This window comes from Rousettus aegyptiacus, unplaced genomic scaffold (assembly GCF_014176215.1).
Source record: "Rousettus aegyptiacus isolate mRouAeg1 unplaced genomic scaffold, mRouAeg1.p scaffold_m13_p_1, whole genome shotgun sequence".
Classification (NCBI taxonomy): Eukaryota; Metazoa; Chordata; class Mammalia; order Chiroptera; family Pteropodidae; genus Rousettus; species Rousettus aegyptiacus.
This window is the reverse complement of record NW_023416284.1, coordinates 110,048,009-110,070,888: the sequence shown is the minus strand read 5'-3', so window position 1 is coordinate 110,070,888 and position 22,880 is coordinate 110,048,009. Positions and strand designations below refer to the sequence as shown.

The following is a 22,880-nucleotide window of genomic DNA, read 5'->3' as shown; positions in this document are numbered from 1 at the left end:
AATGGTGTATTTTGTGATCCAATAATATAAAAATCCAGAGAAAAGAAAGATGAAGGGAAAGTATCATAAAGGAAAGCATATTTGAAGATTCCGTGAAGTTAGAGAAAGGGTTGGTGGGAAAGGTGTAAAAGGTTGGTTTGTATCCATTTCGAATGTTAAATGTTTTTTTTTAATGTTAAAATAGCCAGAGTTAGCATTTCCCATATATTTTAAGAAAAAAATCAAAAATTTAAAATTTAAAAGAAATGGACTGGACTAATTTAAAAATTTATATTTAAATTTTTAGGACAGGCTTTGGGCAAGTGATAACTCTTAGATTAGAGGGACATTTCACCACCCTGATTTTCAATAATCTCACCATCTATTTAAATAGAGTCTTTTAACCTTTAAAAGCACTGTTGTAGATGTATGTCATTACTGTCCAGGCAGTGACGATAGCTGTGTTTTATCTTTAAGGCCTACCGAGCGGCAATGCAGACGCAGTGGAGCTGGATCTTACAGCTCTGCCAGTGTGTGGAGCAGCACATAAAGGAGAACACTGCATATTTTGAGGTATGTGAATGGACTCACAACTTCAACAGATGGCATTGTGATTTTGGCTGACTTACAAAAATGTCCTTGCAATTTATTGTTGCGATACATGTATGTAACATGTAGGGGAAATAAACCGAAATATTGTTTGTAAGATATAAGGGATTTATGTCCTATAGGATACATTGGAACATTCTATCAAGGCGGAAATCTTTTAAAAGAACCCTTTAAGTGTGAGAAAATCTTTATTTTACAAATGTGTCTCTTATAAAGGAAATATTTTCATTACAGAGAGTCATGACAGAGAGTTCTTTTTTTTTCCCTATTCTTCAGAAGTTTTAAATTATTCTTCGGATTTCACCCCTGAAGAATTGTTTAGAATGTAATAAACTTTGGACACTTAGTATTCATTCACAGTTATCCAAACTCAAGAGCCGTTGTTTGGTTAAAAGGGGGAGATGGCTATAAAATTTTGTTGTTTTGATTTTATTTTGTTTTCACTTATGAGGAGTACACACAGGGCCCTGGTAATTGAGCTTCATAACTCTGTGCTTTACTGGCATTTAATATACTTTAATTACCAGTTTTTGTCTTCCCCTAGTTTTTCAATGATGCCAAAGAAGCTACTGATTATTTAAGGAATCTGAAAGATGCCATTCAGCGGAAGTATAGCTGTGATAGATCAAGCAGCATTCACAAGCTGGAAGACCTTGTACAGGAATCAATGGTACTTGTAGGAAACCCTATGAATCTCATTAGTAATGTAAAGTGGGGACTAGATTGGTTTTTATTAAATTTTTATAGGTGCAGAACTTTATATTTTATTGGTACTGTTGATCATTCTACCTCATTCAATCAAGCATTTAAACATTCAGTTTTACTATTTCATGGTAACAAATACAAAAAAAAGTATTTTTTATGTGATAGCCTTGATATTTCCAAATACTTTAACAATGTTCTGTCTGTGCACGTGTGTGCGTGTGTGTGTAGTCATTCATTCACAAATACTTGTTAAGTACTGTCTATATCCTAGGCACAGTTTTAGGTGCTAGAGATAGAATAGTGACCAAAACAGACAAGAATCTCTATTTGTGGTAGAGAGGGGAGTAGACATAAACATGATAAATAAGTAACATATATGTGTATGTTAGATAGTAGTAAAGGCTAAAGAGGAAAAAAACAATAAAAGAAAAACAATGGAAGAGAGATTCAAGGCAGGGTGGGGAGGGATTTGAAGTTTAGACAGTGTGGTCCAGGAATACTTTTTTGATGAAGTTTTATTTATGTAAAGCCCTACAACAACAGAGAATACAAATCTTTTACCATTTAAAACCCATCTTATTTACTACTTAGGAAGAGAAAGAAGAACTTTTGCAGTATAAAAGCACAGTGGCAAGCCTGATGGGGAGAGCAAAAACAATAATTCAGCTGAAGCCAAGGAATCCTGACTGTGTACTCAAAACTTCTATTCCAATCAAAGCCATCTGTGACTACAGACAAATTGAGGTACTTGTAATTCCCAGAAACAGACCAGATTCTGGCATTTTTTATATATTTTTAAAATGAGGTCATATTACTTACTAGTAAAGTTTTTCACCTCAAAAAAACAAAACCAAAAAAATCCTAGGGTTGGATATGTAAAAAAGATTAGTCAACAGTGGCCTCATTTGATTTTTCTGTTCTTCATTTAAAACCAGATAACCATTTACAAAGAGGATGAATGTGTTTTGGCAAACAATTCTCATCGTGCTAAATGGAAGGTCATTAGCCCTACTGGAAATGAGGCGATGGTCCCCTCTGTGTGCTTTACTGTTCCTCCACCAAACAAAGAAGCAGTTGACTTTGCAAACAGGTTTGTACACAATAGCCAAAAAACAGAGAGCTGGTTTTGGAAGCCCTCTGTAGGTTAAAGAAATAATTAATACTTTGTCAAGGCCCACAGGATCAGAAGGATTTCAAGCTAGTAAACATGGGATAGTTCACAAACAAAAAGAAAAATCATAACATATTTTCAGAGGGAGTGAAAAGGCTTAATCTATGTTTTCTTACATATATTTCAGAATTGAGCAACAGTATCAGAATGTCCTAACTCTTTGGCATGAGACTCACATAAACATGAAGAGTGTCGTATCCTGGCATTATCTCATCAATGAAATTGATAGAATTCGAGCAAGCAATGTGGCTTCAGTAAGTATAAATCTATATATCAACCTAATCTCTCCAAAAATGTGGGGCACCTTGTCATGAGGGGTGGAGTTTCTCTTTGCTATAGAATAGGATAGAGCCTTGAAGATCCATGCTAATAGGCACTCCTTCAATGACTATGCGTTATATACCTGCTGTATACCAGGTGCTTTCTAAGAATTGAGGAATCTGGAGATCACATATTTTATTCATTTCTTACATTTTGATAGGGAGATAAAATATAGTGTTTGGACTTCTATTGATGGGTACAGTTTAATTTCACTTATTAAATTTTACAGCCTTGTTTTTCTTTGTTTTTTTTTAAAACCTTAAATTGTTAATGAAGAAGAATTTAATTCCAAATGGTTCTCTATTAATGATTGTTAATGTGAAATGACAAAAACCTTAAGACCCTAGCTTTAGGCCTGTCCCATTTACATTTAACTCTTAGTGTGATAATCACTTGATTATGTGGATCATTGGTTTTCTTTAGATAAAGACAATGTTACCTGGTGAACATCAGCAAGTTCTGAGTAATCTACAGTCTCGTTTTGAAGATTTTCTGGAAGATAGCCAGGAATCCCAAATATTTTCAGGCTCAGATATAACACAACTGGAAAAGGAGGTTAATGTGTGTAAGCAGTATTATCAAGAACTTCTTAAATCTGCAGAAAGAGGTAAAGCATGGGAATCCTTGTCTCCCTATCCCATAATTGTTTAGTCCAGGCTACTTTCTGCTCTTAATGGGAATTTTAGCCTTAGGTATGTTATGTCATTCACCCTGTTACAGGTAGACAGAATTGCTGGAACGTTAAAGACATTTTAAGGTAGGAAGATGCAAGAAGGGATTCATTTATTTCTAAATGATAAATTTACAAAAAGATGCCAGCCAAATAGTATGATGAATGATGAATTCTTAATGCATCTACTTGTTAACATTTTCACTATTTTGCAATAATGTTCAGAATCTTTTAGTTTCAGAAAAGATTCTGTTATTTTTTCATGTACCAAACTTGAATTTTTTAAAAACGATCTTATTTTTCAGAGCAGTTTTAGAGTCACAGCAAAACTGAGAGGAAGGTGCAGAGATTTTCCAGAACCAAACTTGGATATTATACAAGGGTTAAAGGGAAAGAATTTGTCTAGTTAACTTTGATTAAATATAAATTTTATTCCAAACTTTTTAGATATTACTTAGACAAAAACTATTTTAGTAATATTCTGTTTACATTTTTTTTAAACATTGACACATTTTTATCTACCTTTCATTTTAAAGGATTTTAATTTATATTTTATAACTGATCTGCAACTAATATAATTTATTTTTGTGAACATAAAAGATCAATATATTACTTTCCTGAACACGATAAATTAGAAATTGGTATTTCAAATAGCATTAGGGAAATTTTATTAACTTTTTGTAAATTGTAAGGTCATTATTTTAAGATTTATAACCTTAGGGTTGGTTTGTGACGATGATAACTGGTATCATGAGTCTGACTTGCTATGTCCTAGTAGTAGTAAAACTGCCATATGAAAACATGAACAAGAGCATCCAAAAGATGGACAACAAGTTATTGTCTAAACATTGTATTTACTTTCACAGAGGAGCAAGAGGAATCAGTTTATAATCTCTACATCTCTGAAGTTAGAAACATTAGACTCCGATTAGAGAGCTGTGAAGATCGGTTGATTAGACAGATCCGAACTCCCCTGGAAAGAGACGATTTGCATGAAAGCGTGTTCAGAATCACAGAGCAGGAGGTGAGATTTATAAATGTGATGGGGCAAAAATTAACTTAGGATAAATTACTGTCTTAATGACTGTCAACTCCAGTGGCCACTTTGTGAGGTCTGGTCAGTGATCATAATGGTAAAATGCATGTTTTAAAACTGTTTTAAGAAAGATGCCCCATCTGAAGTAAAAACCTAATACCTATGTTTGTTCTCTGTTTTATAGAAACTAAAGAAAGAGCTGGAGCGTCTTAAAGATGACTTGGGAACGATCACAAATAAATGCGAAGAATTTTTTAGTCAAGCAGCAATCTCTCCGTCAGTTCCGACTTTGCGATCTGAGCTCAGTGTGATCATTCAGAACATGAACCAAGTCTATTCTATGTCTTCCACTTACATAGATAAGTATGTGACCACTGTCTTAATATGAATTTGCTTCATACAACTGCCATATTTTTGTATATATGCTGTTAATTTAAAATACTTATTTTTATGAATATGTTTTTTCTTAATAACAAATATACTAAAACATTTCTGTGGATTTATGATGCATCTTCATGTTAAAAGGGAATGTGCCTCAGAGATTAGAGCATAATGCATGATCATCCCACATTTGCCTATAGTTTTGGTAGCTCTGCTGTAAGGTTTTTCTTTTAAGCCCAGTGTAAACAAGATTTGAAAGAAGACCCTCTTTATCTTGGAATATCTTGCTAAAATATCACTTGCTGGTCAGGGAATGTGTTGGAGCACATGCTGGCTATTAAAATGTGAGTCAGCTGAATATTAACCTTACAGTAAATGTGTCAGTGTTCCATGACAAAGAACATGCTGCGTCATGCACTGTCATGGTGCTTCAGGACTGCATTATGGGAAAAAGACGTTTACCAATAGAAGGCTATTGTTTAATTCTCTTTATTAGGTTGAAAACTGTTAATTTGGTGTTAAAAAACACTCAAGCTGCAGAAGCCCTTGTAAAATTCTATGAAACTAAATTGTGTGAAGAAGAAGCAGTTATAGCAGACAAGAATAATATTGAGAATCTAATAAGTACTTTAAAGGTATGAATTTCGCTTTTGGCTACTTTTCAAGATCATACTCTAAAAGTATTTCTCTAGCATTTAGATCTTCAAACATCAACGATTAAATATCTTAATTTTATTATGTTTATATTCATTCCATTTCGTATCTCTGTCATACCATAGCTTACTGCAAATAAGTATGTTCAGGCATTTTTAGTTTGAGGCGAGTGCCTCTCTTTGAATCTTCTTAACAGTAGCTTTTTATAATCAATTCATGTTGGCAGCCAGAAGAGTTGAAGTTAAAGCTTAAATTATTTCTAATATATCCTCTTGCTGAAAGAGACAGTTATTTTAAGAAATCAAGGAGATAAGTAGAGGAATTAATCTAAGAAAGGAAAAAGAACTGGTAGTTGTACTCATCTGTGTCTGTATTTCTATATATAAAGCACTGAAAGCACTAAGTAAAACTATTGCAAAACAATCATGAAAAGTTATCTCCATAATCTTTAATGCATACACTCATTTTTAAACAATGAAATTAGTAGATATTTAAAAATAAGCAATGAGAAAGACTTACTTATAGAATATATTTTGTTTTATTGATATGCAAATTATATTAGGCTGAACTTTATAAAACTGTCAAGTTTTTTTGGATCAAAGTACAATCAAATATTGTCAGTTTCATAAGGTTCAGCCTAATATCTTATTTTTGGATATGAAAGATATTCTTTTCTTTATCTGATTTTATCAGTCATTTGTGACTAAATTGTAAAATTAGGTAAATAATGTGTTTTTCTATTTTTATAACTTTCACCAATTAATGCATTTTAGCAATGGAGATCTGAAGTAGATGAAAAGAGAGAGGTATTCCATGCATTGGAGGATGAGTTGCAGAAAGCTAAAGCCATCAGTGATGAAATGTTTAAAACATATAAAGAACGGGATCTTGATTTTGACTGGCACAAAGAAAAAGCAGATCAGTTAGTTGAAAGGTGGCAAAATGTTCATGTTCAGATTGACAACAGGTTAGTATCATTTTTTGGTTCAGTTTTAGCACAGATTTAATGTCTGTTCTTGTGTTTTAAGTAAAATATAAACTTAGGCATTTAAAAAAAACATTCATATATATTGTTCATTTCCACATGTAGTTAATTGTGCTAAATGCAAGAGCTCTGCCTATTTCTATTTCTTTCTTATATGTTGGATTTATGTAAGATATTTAGCTTCAAAATGAATATTTTCAATTCTTTGTTGTTAATACTATTGATACACTGGTATAGTTAATCTACTTGTTAATACTATTGATACTCTGACACTGGTATAGTTAATCTACTTACTTTTTTCTGAAGAGAAAAACAATATAGTTTTCTACTTATTATCAACTTAAAATATTCAAACATAATATTCAAATAGTTGAAAATTATTACCAACTAACAAGACTTAGTAAGAACGTGGATCATGCATTTGATAGGCTGTATGTAGCCATCTATACTAGACCTAAGAGGTGTAAAGAAAGCATAATGATCTGATGTTCATTTTTATTGAAGATACAAGAACTTTGAAATCATTCATCCAGTGAGTAAAATAAAAAAGTAAGAGAAAATGGGATGTTTTTAGGGCTCATCTTTAAAAAAAAAAATGAAGTAGTATATTTTCTCATTCATTTTCATGTTTATATTAATGCAAATATATATATATCTCACCTCAAACATAGATCTCATCTCTATAAAACATGTGATATATAGGCTTAATTTACTGATTATAAAATCATAGAAACTGAAGTGTTTAATCACAGCTCTCTGAGTCCATGTTTTTTTGAATTACCTTGTCATTTCAAAAGTGAATTGTTATTTGATACAAGCTTTGAGTATTCAAGACATGCTGATTAATAATTATTATGGTTAAGTTTTTAGTTTTCCTGTTCTTTAGCTTTAGTCTCTTGGACTTTTTCCTGGGATAATCAGTTATACGACCCCAGGAACAAAATATTTAGATTCAGCCTAAGCCAGTGTGGAATGTCCTTGGAGATGTACCTCAGGGTACTATAGCTTCGAATTTTTTACACATACCTTTATTATTGTGCTTAATTCATTGTAGTACGGTTATTCTTCACTACAGCTTTTACCTTCCTAATGGAGACTATTGGAAACCATGACTATTCCGTTATGATTTTCTTAGGTTACGGGACTTAGAAGGCATTGGCAAATCCCTGAAGTGCTATAGAGATACCTCGCATGCTTTAGATGATTGGATCCAACAAGTTGAAATTACTCAGAGAAAGATTCAGGAAAATCAGCCTGAAAATAGTAAAACCCTAGCCACACAGTTGAATCAACAGAAGGTATGTAAACATAATTCCTTGTACTAAGGTCATGTCTGCATTTGGTCAGTGATGACCCTTATCTTTCTTTCTCCATTCAAAGAAAAAGCCAGCAGCTATTTGGAAGGAGGTAGCGAGTTAATCATAAATATTAAAATCCTGTAGTCCAAATGTACATATATCACTTACTTTGATTTCTTGGAAGTCAGTTTTGAAAACATCAGGAATAAGATGTTGGGGCAGTTTTCAAATTCCTAGTGATAATTTAATCATAGTTATGGAAATGTCTTTGGTACTCTGCTCGTCACAATAGTTTTTGGGATCCTAAATAAATAAAAATGGTTCGTGGTAGAAAATTGAACAGCTACATTTGACAAAAAGTTCAGTGCTTTGAGATTTTTGTTCTGTCTTGGGGGCCAGTAATTTCCAGCTCTGTTTTGATCAGGAATGAATGGAGGCCAAGGGTTTTGAGTCTACTTCTGCATAATTTCTGTAGAGTTCAGTAATTTCTGCTTTGAAAGCCCCACTTATAAGTGGGCCACTTTATGGCTTAATCCGGAAGTTTGTGATTTACCCATAAGGCAAATTATATACTATGTGCTAAGGGCTAGGAGTTGTATTATTAAAACGTGTGGATATTTCTTAATTTCTGAGCATCTTAACTAGTTGAATAGCATAGATTAAAGTTCTTTGTCATTTTTTTTTTCTAAACTGTGTGTATTTATAGATGCTGGTGTCCGAAATAGAAATGAAACAGTGCAAAATGGATGAATGTCAAAAACATGCAGAACAGTACTCAGCTATAGTGAAGGTAAGATTCAGTTACTTACATTAGGTTTAATATTCAAGTATGTGGTTCTCCATTGTACCTTTTTAAAACCTTGGAAAGTCATTTCACTCCTTGTTAAAAAGTGGAAACAGAGAATCTTCATTTGAAACTTTTTATAGTTACCTATAATTTTTTGTGATATCTGAGTCACATGACAACCCCTGGTTCATTCATTTTCTTCATGTTACACAGCATATGGTCACATACCCCGCCCCCATACACACAAGAGATACAGAACTCTGAACTTCATTTCTTAAATCACTTTGTCTTCCCTCCCTCCCTGCCTTAAACAATGGTAGAGTATTTTGTGGAATAACTTCTTATCTTTCTGAGAACTCCTAGTTTTTGAAGTCATCGACAGTATCTCACCTTTAGCCATCTGGATCCACAGTTCCATTGCCTAGCTAGAGGAAAGGGAGACTGACTGTCAGTAGCATATTGTACTAATTGTTTCCATGAGTTTCTAAAGAGACTTAGGAACTTTCCTGAGCACCCCAAATGTTTCTGATTTTATTACCACCTTGGAAACATCCCAGGAATGGATAGATTCCTGAAAATGTTGTTTTGCAATATTTTCTTTAAAGTTATTCAGTGAAACTAAGTTCCATTTCTCTGTGTAGAATCCCTATGGAATGAAGCGTTAGTACTTTGCTTTAATTAATTCAATTTTGTTGATTCCTTTATCCAGGACTACGAATTACAAACAATGACCTACCGGGCCATGGTAGATTCACAACAAAAATCTCCAGTGAAACGAAGAAGAATGCAGAGCTCTGCAGATCTCATTATTCAAGAGGTAAGAAAAGTACAATAGAGAAAGGAGAGGGTGTAAAAGAGAGAAACAAGACTTTAAAAAATTTATTTGTATGGTAGAATATACATAATGGAAAGTTTGCCATTTTAACCATATTTAAGTGTACAATTCAGTGGCATTTAGAACATTTACAATGTCGTGACCACTGTTTGTTTCCAGAACTTTTTCATCATCCCTAAAAGAAACTCTTTACCTGTAATGTTACATTTTATTAAGGGTTTTTTAAAATAAGAAACCATTGAAAAATCTTTATAATTAATTATTAATTACAGAGAATAATAAATGTGCTTCCTGATTAAATTTAGAAGAGAGTTGTCACTTAGTATGGTTTCCACAACAGTAATAAGCTCATTCCTACCTAGTTACCATTATTGAGGAATTGTGTACTTTGCTGTCACAAAGCCTACTTAACATTGTAATCACTATTTAACATTTACCCAGCTCATTTAGGGCAACTGGAGGTTATGTTCTTGTTATTTTTCCCTTCCTTGCAGTTCATGGACCTACGGACTCGTTATACTGCTCTGGTCACCCTCATGACACAATATGTTAAATTTGCTGGCGATTCATTGAAGAGGCTGGAAGAGGAAGAGGTAATCATTAACTATGCACAGCTAAGTAAAAAGAAGTATGTTGTTGTCTGGGAAGACAAAAAAGGTTTCATGATAAATTTACATAGTCGATAGCTGATATGTAAGTACTAAGTTAATTATAAAATTATGCTGACAAAGTAGAGGCCTAGGATTTTTTGACTTGTTTTAAAGATTTTCTTAAATAGAAAAAACATTTTTTTCTTTTCACTTGAGGACTCTAATATGATAGTGTTAATGCCTTTTAAAAATGGTTGCATTTAAATTATGAAACGCTGACACTTTGGTAGAATTTCAGTTTCCCAGTTGAAGAATGTACTTCTTTGAAGTATAGTGACCACTGTTATGATGTCTGTAGAAATACTACATAAACACATTTCTTTTATGTATTTTAAATTAATTGATATCTTCAAGGATTTAAAACATAAAAGCCATTAATTTAGAAGTAGGAGGTATTTGTACAAAATGATAGTACTTTTTAAGAATTATGGAGTTTTTTTGTTTGTTTTCGTTTTTTTGCCAAAAGGATATGGTATATAGTATAAAGAATGTTTAAGTATCATTCTCATTTGGAGGACTTCTGTGGCTTGGATTCTGCATTTAAAAATATACTCTGAAGTAGAAAGAGTAAGGACTTATTTATGAAAATATATTGTCATAAAATGCTATTGTATATAATTTTGAAGGGATTATGCTGTATTCTATTATCTTGATATACTTTCTATTCCTGATCTCAGAACAGACAAAAATAGTAGACTGAATGATAAAATTAGTAAATTGTGGGGCATTAGCCATTTTAAATTATAGTTATTGAAATTCTGAAGATGATTATACTTAGTATAACTATTCATATAATGAGAGAACCAAAACAGTAGTAAATGTCTAATAGATGTTACTTTCAATTTCTAAAAATGTGACTGCTTTTGTAAACTATTTTAGTCTGTTCAGTGTTAACAGTTTTCTGCAACTAAATCACTAACATAGCTAATTGCAAGTCTTTATAACTAGCTTTGTGCTTAGAAAGGAGAAGCAGAATATTTGTTACCATCAAAATAATAGGCATACATCTCTCATCTATGAAAGAACGTCCATAATTTTAAAAATGTTTTTACTTTTTAAGAGATACAATTCCATGTTAAATGGTATGCAAGCCTTTTAAATTGTATATCTAATAGTTAAATGTAAAATAAAATAAGTCCTTTTCCTTTCTTGTATATCTGATTACATATATATGAGCCACTTTGCTCAGTTTATCTGATGAGGCAGAATACTAAAGTTGATAGAACCAAATGATAATTCACAAAGCCTGAATATATACAAATTATGTTAATCATCCTTTGAAATATAAAAGAATTATAGTTAATTGAAAGTCAAAACAATATGGTTTATGGAAGACTCTTGCAAAGACTATAATTTAAAATAGATTTTTAAAAATGCCTGAATAAAAATTTACCACTTAAGAATCATATTAATAGAATGTCTTGTAAAAGATACATAGCTCAGTTTCTAGACTCCAAAGAGTAGTGTTTCTGGAACCAAGTCTTTGAAGACCCACATGAAAAACCGTGGTCTGAGAGTGGCATTTTCCATAACAAACATAAAACCAAAGTGAAATGCAACTTAATTTCAGAAGATAATACCAAATTAGAAAAGTAAGTGGAATATCTGTAATGGATATTAAATGGATTAGATATTTCCTAGCTTATACTGAGAGCAAAATATATTAAATATTAATTGCTGAGATTAAAAGACAGTTTGTCTCCTTGAAGGAGTTGTTTTTGTATGAATAAGTTTGAGATCTACAAGAAAGCAAAGTTGCAATAGGACTGAATTCTTTCTGGTAATTTTTTTAGTATTTGCTAAAAAAAATCCAGTTATGTAGACAAAATGAGATTATTAACAGTCAGTAAAATGGCTTTACTTAAGATACTGAAAGTTCATCAACAGACTTTTTTTTTCTGAGAGAATTTTCAGGTTTTTAAACCTCAGAACATGCCTAAGGAAAAAAAGGCTCAAAACTTCTCAGCAACAACTGTTTTAAATGAGATTTAATAGAGAACTGAGAAAGACCCTGTTAGAAATCAACTACTAAAACATTTTTTAAAATTTAATGTTTAAGCCGATAAAATGCTTCCTTGTCACTAAGAGTTGACCCTGATAACAAAATAAAGAAAATAGAGCACTAAGTATTGCAGCTTGTGATGAGATTTGTTTTATATTAATTTTTATGATAAACCATATTTAGTTCAGCAAAAGAAACAACTGAAATTTTTGTCACAATTATTGGAGAAAGAAATGAGAGGAAGCAAAATAAGATATATAGTCTATAGGTAAATTTAATTATTGAAATTCACCCCAAGAAAAGTCTGTCTAGAATAATATCTCTACTCCTGTTTAAATTGTTTCTAATGGTGATGATTTTGAGTTGATGATATGAAGCTAACAACCTTATGGTATTAACAAAGAGAAATTAAATTGTAATTAAAAGCCAGCCCTGATCATATAGTTCTGTAATCAATGCAAAGTGTGCTCCTCCCAGCTGAGATTGATTCTATCATTAACAGAGTAAAACATCTTTTTAAATATTTTATTCTATACATCGGAGCTAAATCCCTAAGTATATTTTAAAAATATTTATATTTAACAAATATCTTTATATTTATGGAGTAGCTAAAGGTACTCGTCAAGGTGGATTCGTATGAGGCATATCATTAACAACAGCAACAAAAATCTGTGAGTATATGAAGCACATCTTTTTTAAAGCCAGCAGAGACAATAGCTGCCTTTGCATTAGCAATTCTGGTTATAATTGTCGTAATCTGGCAAGTATAAACAAGTAAGAAATTTGACTTTAGAAATAAGAAGTTTTTGTATAATTTTCTTCCTTCCCTGTGTTAAGTATTATTTCCTGATTTAGCTATCTGTTCCAAAGTTCTGAATTTTTTTTTAACCATACAACAGAGGAATGTAAACATTTTTTTTTTAAATTTTCATTGAGCTGGATGTTGAAAACTAAATTCTTTATTGTAATTTGATTGTTGTATGTTTGTTGTATGTTCTTCTAAGCTTGTAGGACTAAGTTTTGTGTGAGAGCAGAAAGAGCACTGTTGTGAAAGTTTTAGTTCCCACTTCATCATTTTTAACCTCTCTGTACCTCAGTTTCCTCATCTGTAAAAGGTTGGGATCATGCTATATGTCATCAGGTCCCTTCTTGATTTAGAATCCTGAGCTTGCTAATTTTTGAAACAAAATTAGTCTTGAGAGAAAAAAAAAAAAAAAAGAATCTTCAGTTTAGAAAACTTAGTTTTTGTCTTCTCCTATTGCTGACTTTCTGAAGCTGCCTCTATGAAGAAGCTGGTGATGGTGATGGTGGTGATGGTGGCGATGGTGGCGATGGTGGTGGTAGGTAGTAGCAGTAGCACTTATTCTGCATTTGGGTTCACTTGTTCTTGCAAGTTCTTTTATGAGCCTTGCTTCATATTTTTAGAGAAAAATTTGAATAGAACAGATTTGACACTTTAAATATCTCTTATAGATTAAAAGGTGTAAGGAGACTTCTGAACATGGGGCATATTCAGATCTGCTTCAGCGTCAGAAGGCAACAATGATTGAGAATAGCAAACTTACAGGAAAGATAGGTGAATTGGAGAGAATGGTAGCTGAACTAAAGAAACAAAAGTCCCAAGTAGAGGAAGAACTTCCAAAGGTCAAGGAGGCTGCAGAAAATGAATTGAGAAAGCAGCAGCGAAACGTAGAAGACATCGCTCTGCAGAAAATCAGGGCTGAAAGCGAGGCCAAGCAGTACCGCAGGGAACTTGAGACCATCGTGAGAGAGAAGGAAGCTGCGGAGCGGGAGTTGGAACGGGTGAGGCGGCTTACGGCAGACGCCGAGGCCAAAAGAGCGGCAGTGGAAGAAAACCTCCTGAATTTCCGGAATCAGTTAGAAGAAAACACCTTTACAAGGAGAACACTGGAAGATCATCTGAAAAGAAAAGATTCAAGTCTCAGTGACATGGAGCAACAAAAAAATAAGTTAATGGAAGAATTAAGAAGAAAGAGAGACAATGAGGAAGAACTCTTGAAGCTGATAAAGCAAATGGAAAAAGATCTAGCATCTCAAAAACAGATAGCAGAGAAGCAGTTGAAAGAAAAGCAGAAAATTGAATCGGAAGCAAGGAGAAAAATAACTGAAATTCAGTATTCATGTAGAGAAAATATGTTGCCAGCTTGTGCCATCACGTACAAGGAGCACGACAAACAGAAAGCAGAAGAACTCAAACAGCAGGTAGATGAGCTAATAGTCGCCAATAGGAAGGCTGAAAAAGACATGAGAGAGCTGAAGTATGAACTCAATACCCTCCAGCTTGAAAAAACTTCATCTGAGGAAAAGGCTCGCTTGCTAAAAGAAAAACTAGATGAAACCAATAATTCACTAAAGTGCCTTAAGTTAGAGTTGGAAAGGAAGGACCAGGTAGAGGAAGGGTATTCTCAGCAGCTCAGAGAACTGAGTCGGCAGTTGAACCAAACCACAGATAAAGCTGAAGAAGTCATGCAAGAAGCTAATGATCTTAAAAAAATAAAGCATAATTATGAAGTAGAATTAGAATCTCTTCAACAGGAAAAAGGGAAACTGCAAAGAGAAGTAGACAGGATCACTAGGGCACATGCTATAACTGAGAAGAGTATTCAGCATTTAAATTCACAAGTTAATTCTTTTCAGGGTGAGAAGGAATTCTCTAATGAAAGAATGCAGTTCTGTCAGAGAAAATCAGATCATCTAAGAGAACAATTTGAGAAAAGCCATGCACAGTTGCTTCAAAATATTAAAGCTGAAAAAGAAAATAATGATAAAATCCAAAAGCTTAATGAAGAATTGGAGAAAAGTAATAAGTGCGCAGAAATGCTAAAACAAAAAGTAGACGAGCTTACTAGGCAGAATAATGAAACCAAAGTAGTGATGCAGAGAATTCAAGCGCAATCGGCAAATGTGGTTTTAGAGAAACAAGCTATCCAGCAAAGATGCGAAGCGCTGAAAATTCAGGCAGATGGTTTTAAAGATCAGCTACGCAACACGAATGAGCACTTGCATAAACAGACGAAAACAGAACAGGATTTCCATAAAAAAATTAAGTGTCTAGAAGAAGACCTGGCCAAAAGTCAAAACTTAGTAAGTGAATTTAAGCAGAAGTGTGACAAGCAGAACATTATCATCCAGAATACTGAGAAAGAGGTTAGAAATCTGAATGCTGAGCTGAGTGCTTCCAAAGAGGAAAAACGACTGGGGGAGCAGAAAGCACAGCTACAGCAAGCTCAGGTGCAAGAGTTAAATAACAGGTTGAAAAAGGTACAAGATGAACTTCACTTAAAGACCATAGAGGAACAGATGACCCACAGAAAGATGGTTCTTTTTCAGGAAGAATCTGAAAAATTTAAACGTTCAGCAGAGGAGTTTCGGAAAAAGATGGAAAAATTGATGGACTCTAAAGTTATCACTGAAAATGATATTTCAGGCATCAAGCTTGACTTTGTATCTCTTCAGCGAGAAAACTGCAGAGCTCAAGAGAATGCTAAGCTCTATGAAACAAATATTAGAGAACTTGAAAGACAGCTTCAACAATATCGTGAGCAAATCCAACAAGGGCAGAATGTGGAAGTGAATCATTACCAGAAATGTCAGAAGCTTGAAAAGGAGCTGGTGGCCCAGAAACATGAAGTGGAAAACCTGAAGCAAAAAATGGATCAACAGATAAAGGAACATGAACATCAGTTAGTTTTGCTCCAGTGTGAAATCCAAAAAAAGAGCCCAGCCAAAGACTGTACCTTCAAACCAGATTTTGAGGTGGCAGTGAAGGAGTGTCAACACTCCGGAGACTTCTCTTCTAGGAGTACAGGACAGCTTCAGCCAACGGCCAGATCGCCTCTGCTGAGATGGGCCCAAGAACCAAAGCAGTCGGAAGAAAAATGGCAACATCGGGTTGAACCGATACCCAATGACGTCCAGCGCTGGCCATCAGGGCCTGCAATGGAGAGAGAGAAAAGCCAGCAGTGTTACTCTGAGTATTTTTCTCAAACAAGCACCGAATTACAGATAACTTTTGATGAGAAAAACCCTGTTTCAAGACTATCGGAAATAGAGAAGATAAGAGATCAAGCTCTGTACAATTCCAGACCACTTGTTAGATGTCAAGAAGACAAATGTGAAACGGACCTGGTGAAGCTTTTGGCACCCTTAGAGGTATAATCTGGATTCTGAGTCTTTATCAGCTACCTAATGTCAAGTGTCCTTTCATTTCCTTTCTCTGCTAGACCAAATTTTTTAACAATGTTAAGTGTGATTGTTGGCTCTTTGTTGTTCTGACAGAAAATAATGCTATAATTTTCTAGAGATTTATCTGAATCTTTACTAAAAATCATCAATCTTTAATTTTTAAATAATTCCAGTTAAACAGACAGATATAACAATTTTATTGTTATAACTATGGGATTATATTCTGAAAAATATGACCATAAAAAAAGCTAGAAAAACCAGGCAGTTATCTTTAATTTCTAACATGTTCTCTGTGCAAATTTTATTTCAGTCATTTTAAAACATACTGTTTTAATACCTTAATTGTCATCTGAAGTTACCATTAGACTCTCAGAATAGTATTGTTTGTTTCTGAACCTTCTTTGGTTTGAAAACTTTATCTTCTTTACTTGTCTCATCTTTGTCATTCTAGAAATTATATTTGGATTAAGAATGGGTGAAGTGATTTAATGTTCTTTAGGTGACTTTTAACATCTTATAAATTCCTGTTACAGATAGCTAAGAACAAGCAATATGATATGCATACAGAAGTCACAACATTAAAACAAGAAAAGAACTCAGTTTCCAGTGCTGAAGAATGGATGCTTGAAGGGTACAGAGCATCTGGTGGACTCAAGAGAGATTTTCTTAAGAAAGGCTTAGAACCAGAGACCTTCCAGAACTTCAGTGGTGATCACGCATGCTCGGTTAGGGATGATGAATTTAAATTCCAAGGACTCCGGCACACTGTGACTGCCAGACAGTTGGTTGAAGCTAAGCTTCTGGATATGAAAACAATTGAGCAGCTGCGACTTGGTCTTAAGACTGTCGAAGAAGTTCAGAAAACTCTTAGCAAGTTTTTGACAAAAGCCACCTCAATCGCAGGGCTTTATCTGGAATCCACGAAAGAAAAGATTTCATTTGCCTCAGCAGCCAAGGAAATCATCATAGACAAAATGATGGCTTTAGCCTTTTTAGAAGCTCAGGCTGCAACAGGTTTTATAATTGATCCCATCTCAGGTCAGACATATTCTGTTGAAGATGCCATCCTTAAAGGAATTGTTGACCCTGATTTTAAAATTAGGCTCCTTGAGGCAGAGAAGGCAGCCCTGGGATATTCTTGTTCTTCTAAGACATTGTCAGTGTTTCAAGCTATGGAAAATAGAATGCTTGACAGACAAAAAGGCAAACACATCCTGGAGGCCCAGATTGCCAGCGGGGGAATCATTGACCCTGTGAGAGGCATTCGTGTTCCTCCAGAAATTGCTCTGCAGCAAGGGTTGCTAAATAATGCCATCCTACAATTTTTGCATGAGCCATCAAGCAACACAAGAGTTTTTCCTAATCCCAATAACAAGCAAGCTCTGTATTACTCAGAATTACTACAAATGTGTGTATTCGACGTAGATTGCCAGTGCTTTCTGTTTCCTTTTGGGGAGAGGAACATTTCTAATCTCAATGTAGCGAAAACTCATAGAATTTCTGTAGTAGATATTAAGACAGGAGCAGAACTGACTGCATACGAGGCTTTCCAGAGAAACTTGATTGAAAAAAGTACGTATCTTGAACTCTCAGGGCAGCAGTATCAGTGGAGGGAAGCCACGTTTTTTGAATCCTATGGGCATCCTTCTCGTATGCTGACTGATACTAAAACAGGATTACAGTTCAATATCAATGAGGCCGTAGAGCAGGGAACAGTTGACAAAGCGTTGGTCCAAAAGTATCAGGAAGGCCTCATCACACTTACAGAACTTGCCGATTCCTTGCTGAGTCGATTAGTTCCCAAGAAGGATTTGCATAGTCCTATTGCAGGGTATTGGCTGACTACTAGTGGAGAAAGGATCTCTGTCCTAAAGGCCTCCCGCAGAAATTTGATCGATAGAGTTACTGCCCTCAGATGCCTGGAAGCCCAAGTCAGCACAGGGGGGATAATTGATCCTCTTACAGGCAAAAAGTACCGGGTGGCCGAAGCTTTGCACAGAGGCCTTGTTGATGAGGGGTTTGCCCAGCAGCTGCGACAGTGTGAATTAGTGATGACAGGGATCGCCCATCCCGTCACTAGCAAAGTGATGTCAGTGGTGGAAGCTGTGAATGCAAATATCATAAGTAAGGAAATGGGGATCAGATGTTTGGAATTTCAGTACTTGACAGGGGGGTTGATAGAGCCACAGGTTCACTCCAGGTTGTCAATAGAAGAGGCTCTCCAAGTAGGTATTATAGATGTCTTCCTTGCTACAAAACTCAAAGATCAGAAGTCATATGTCAGAAATATAATATGTCCCCAAACAAAAAGAAAGTTGACGTATAAAGAAGCCTTAGAAAAAGCAGATTTTGATTTTCGCACAGGGCTTAAGCTCTTAGAAGTATCTGAACCCTTGATGACAGGAATTTCTAGCCTCTACTATTCTTCATAATAGGATACGTTGAAATAATTTTGCACAGGGGTGATGCTCTCTCATTGGTGTGATCTGTCCAGAGCATGAAATCAGTTGAATACACAGTCTAGTAATTGTGTCACATACTCAAAGTGCTGTTTATTTCTGGAGGGATGAGAATAGTTGACTGTTCACAAGAAAGAATAATTTTGAAGTTGAAATTAAGAAAAGATTTACTGCTCTTAAAATGGTTCCATTTAGCTTTGAGATTCATAGTTTTTATCTTGCCCACACTAAAATAAAAGTACATTACCTCAGATATGGGGTAAGCCTGAACTCCAACAGAACTCTCCATCACTAGATAGATCCAGCCTAATGTTAGGATTCCCATTTATTAAATGATCCCTTACACTCACTGAAAAAGCACTTCAAAAAGCACTATGGACTCAAAGAGAGAGATATAAATTCTTTCCCACATCCTTCAGGGTAGAGTGTCTCAGATTGCCTTGAAAAATGAAAAAGTTTTTTATTTTCCTATGTATAATAACCTTTTTTACATATTAAATGTTAACCTTTACATATTAAATGTTTACCACAATCTCTAATTTCTAGTTAGACTTCACACTTAAAAGCAGCATTATGAGTGTATCGTGTATTGGAAGAGGAGGAGTTTTCTTCATTCCATGTATTTTTCACATATGTGTATATATTCTCTATTTCAGCTTTCCATTGTCTTATACTTTTCTGTTAAGACAATTGTGACTGTAATGCTAATGCAAAGGCAGCAATTCAAGGTTTGATCTTCTAGTGCTTCGTCAATAAAATTGAAGTATTTTATTTGTCGTCTTGATTTACCAGCTGGGAGGTTAGACAGCTCATTAAGGAATAATCATAACTTCCTTTGATACCATAAACATTTTGGAAGTACATCTGCTATGTGACATAATAAACATGGTTAAATGAATGAATAAAAGATCTCAGTAACCCGTGTGCGATGAAAACACATTTTTACATTCTTGTTTTCTGTGGAGAGGTCAATTTAATAGCGTGGTCATTGACTGGAATATGTTTTTTACTACTCACACCTGTCAGAAGTCACTGGAAGAAGAAAAGAAAGAGCATGTTGAAAAAGCCAAAGAATTACAGAAATGGGTATCAAATATCAGCAAGACATTGAGAGATGGAGAGAAGGCTGGAAAGTCTCCCTTCTCTAAGCAAAAGGTATTCACTGAGGTCCTGGTTAATAATAGTAGTGGGCGGAATTTACTGAGATGATACAGTCCACCTAAATGTTGAATTCTTTACCTTGTTCCTCCCCATTTTTCTAGGCAATTATAAATGAAGATCAAAGAGATTAAGTAACTTGCCCAACAAATCACAATATAGTCCAAAGCCTGAACTATATATACTGGTCTTGTTATTAGTAAACTAATACATCGTGCTGCTTTTCCTCATAGTTAGATCTGCTCCTTGATTACTATGATAATTGCCGAAGAGTAGAGTTATCCTGTTTTGTGCCCACAGTATATCCACACACTACATCATACATGTAAGCAGTCTTATTCTTATTAATGTAAACAAAAACTTTCAAGAATTACAAAAACACAAACCTAAGATGTTAACATTTTTGAAGACTGATCTTAGTTGTGCCTTTCTGGACCTAATTTATAAAAAAGTGTATTCCAGTCATTCACTGGAAATTCTAGATTTTTGCCCTTTCCTATATGCATTTTTTAGTTCTGTGGGCTATCTTCTGCCCCAACTATTTGGCGTTAGCTGGATAGCTCTGACTCCTGAAATGTCAGTGCTCCATGGTGTCTATTGGACTGCCTCTACTTGAAGCTCTAAGGGCATTGATTGTTAAGGTATAAATTTCAGTGTTACTGCTGCTGCTGCTACTAGTGATAGCGCATGAATTGCTGCTTTATTTTTTAAATTTTCTATTAAGAAGTTAAGCAGCATTTCTCTCAAAAACTTTTTCTGCACTGCCCTCCTTCCCCTGCCTGACCTTTGGAAATGATAGAGGTTATTATTAACTATCATTAGTTTCCCCTCCTAGCTCAGCATCAGTACTCACTTGTCATCATTTGACGGACATTATTGACATAATCAAATAGGGGAAAACTTCATTGTCTTGTCTAATTTTCCCTATGATATGAGGTACTTTATCTGGAGCTCCCCCTTGAAGAAGTTTTCAGTCCTGAGTATATACCCGAATTATTCAATTGAAATAAAGCCATATTAGCTCACAGTCCTGTGTGCTATATTTCACGTAGTAAGAAAGAAATGCGAAGTTGGAAAGCAATTACATTTGATGTTTTAAATGAAATCCTTCAATTATTCTATGTAAATATTTAGTTTAAAATATCCCCACCTGCCTTGTCAAATAGGAAAAGAACTAAAATAGGGATGTAAACATTAGCAAGGATTTCTTAGAACAAGTTTCTTTTGAGAACAGTGGATTATAAACCCTTGATATTTTTTCATTGTGTACTTTTTGTCTCCAAAATTTTACTAGATTTGTTTTAGACCTAGTAGATTTACAATTAGATACTTTTAAAATGCAGATTATGACCTAAATTATAAAAATCTCTAACACTTGATCTCTCAAAGGAATTGGAGACAATTTGATATGAATAATAAATGTTTTTCAAAATATTAATATGAATTTATTATTACCTATAGTCATGAAAAGTAGACTTTAAATTGACTCTAAAATACATCAGGGGAAACAGATACCTTTTCATTGGCCTATCATTTTCTCTCATTTCTGCTTCTTTAAAAGAATGACAATTTACTTCTGGTATTAGGCATTCAGAAATGATATACTAAGGAATTAGAAGAAAGTGTTAACAGCTTTCTTTAAAACAGTTTGGTTTTATTCCTCTGACCATCACAGGCAATTTTCACTAGTGACAGTCTTAGCAGTAAAAATAATAAATAATGGGTTATTTAGTCTTTGTCTGCAGACCTACAGATTAATACTGTCATCATAATTTTTTCAAAAGAAGCATTGTATCTGGAGCTTGGAGGAAGATACTCATTAGGAGTAGTGTTCCTCATTCACGAATATTTTTGTGTACCACGATGTACAAGGATGACATTAGGCCAGTGCTTAGCCTCTGGCCACCTGGGGTGTTAAGGCAACCTCCATTTATGGTTTGGTTGGGACAAATACAAAGACCATATAATGCTTTATTACTTCCTCATGAAAATGATGATATTATGGTTAGAGAGAAAGAGAGAGGTTTTCCTTAATCATGCATTCTAAATATAAAGTATTCTTATTACTCAGGCCTATAGGCTGATAATAAATAATGGGTTATTGAGTTGGGTCACCTAGAAAATAGACCTCATTTAGGTCTTAATGAGAACTTGATTAATTTTTTAAAGTTATTGTTGTCTAGTCTTTATTTATTTTTAATGCCTACAGTACCTGGTATTCCAAGGTGGTCTCCCATCCAAGTACTAACCAGGCCCTGACCCTGCTTAGCTTTTGAAATCAGATGAGATCAGGCATGTTCAGGGTGGCATGGCCATAAACTCATTGCCTAGTCTTTACGAGGGGAGAGTTTAAATGTGTTTTCCTTACCTTGCAGATTTCCAGTGAAGAAATACTAACCAAAAAGGAACAATTATCTGAGGCACTTCAAACCATGCAGCTGTTTTTGGCTAAACATGGAGACAAGTAAGTTAGTTTTCATTAGCTCTTTTATTTGAGGTAGGGAAGTGGTCTTAAAAATGTTCAGCAAAATGGAAGAGGGCAAGTTTTAGTTGAGATTTTTAAAATGGAACTCAATCACAAACTTACCAAGTGAAGTAATAACATAAGATTATAAAGTTAGCAATTTTATTGTCACTTTTAGTCACTTGTAGTCTTTACCAAAAGTCTGAAATGTACTATTATCCCCACATATTACTGATAAGAAAACAGGCTTAGAGAGGTTTAGGATCAGTAGCTGGTGAGTTGTGAGGACTCCAAACCAAGTCTCAATAGTAGGTGGTACTCTCTGAGATGTACCTATTAGAAAATGTGTGTGAATATGTTCTTTATTTTCTTAGCTGAGACCTGTGGCAACCTGATTTTCTCATATTTTGTTCCTACTTTATGTGATATGGCACTTTCTATATTTTAGCTAATAGCTCAGGCCTGGAAGGAATCTCTCCTTTTCTTGAAACTTTTTCGGCTGTCCTCCTT

At 34.4% G+C, this 22,880-nt stretch overlaps 1 protein-coding gene and 1 pseudogene across 23 annotated transcripts in view; one reads left to right on the top strand and one right to left on the bottom strand.

The window, feature by feature from the left end:
* The window catches only part of DST (dystonin), a 398,831-nt gene that overhangs the window by 244,714 nt on the left and 131,237 nt on the right, over positions 1-22,880 (top strand). For 22 of the 23 annotated variants that reach the window (XM_036230186.1, XM_036230672.1, XM_036230457.1 and 19 more), the window contains 16 exons: positions 457-552; positions 1,133-1,258; positions 1,885-2,037; positions 2,229-2,383; positions 2,592-2,718; positions 3,209-3,392; positions 4,322-4,479; positions 4,676-4,854; positions 5,369-5,507; positions 6,300-6,493; positions 7,647-7,809; positions 8,516-8,599; positions 9,306-9,413; positions 9,926-10,024; positions 19,775-19,903; positions 22,282-22,370. In XM_036230186.1, coding sequence (XP_036086079.1) covers positions 457-552; positions 1,133-1,258; positions 1,885-2,037; positions 2,229-2,383; positions 2,592-2,718; positions 3,209-3,392; positions 4,322-4,479; positions 4,676-4,854; positions 5,369-5,507; positions 6,300-6,493; positions 7,647-7,809; positions 8,516-8,599; positions 9,306-9,413; positions 9,926-10,024; positions 19,775-19,903; positions 22,282-22,370 — 2,183 coding nt within the window. Of the gene's footprint in view, positions 1-456; positions 553-1,132; positions 1,259-1,884; positions 2,038-2,228; positions 2,384-2,591; positions 2,719-3,208; positions 3,393-4,321; positions 4,480-4,675; positions 4,855-5,368; positions 5,508-6,299; positions 6,494-7,646; positions 7,810-8,515; positions 8,600-9,305; positions 9,414-9,925; positions 10,025-13,556; positions 16,257-16,822; positions 19,647-19,774; positions 19,904-22,281; positions 22,371-22,880 lie in introns of those variants that run through there. The other variant, XM_036230721.1, reaches the window with a different exon arrangement.
* LOC118606554 lies at positions 22,107-22,226 on the bottom strand (annotated as a pseudogene).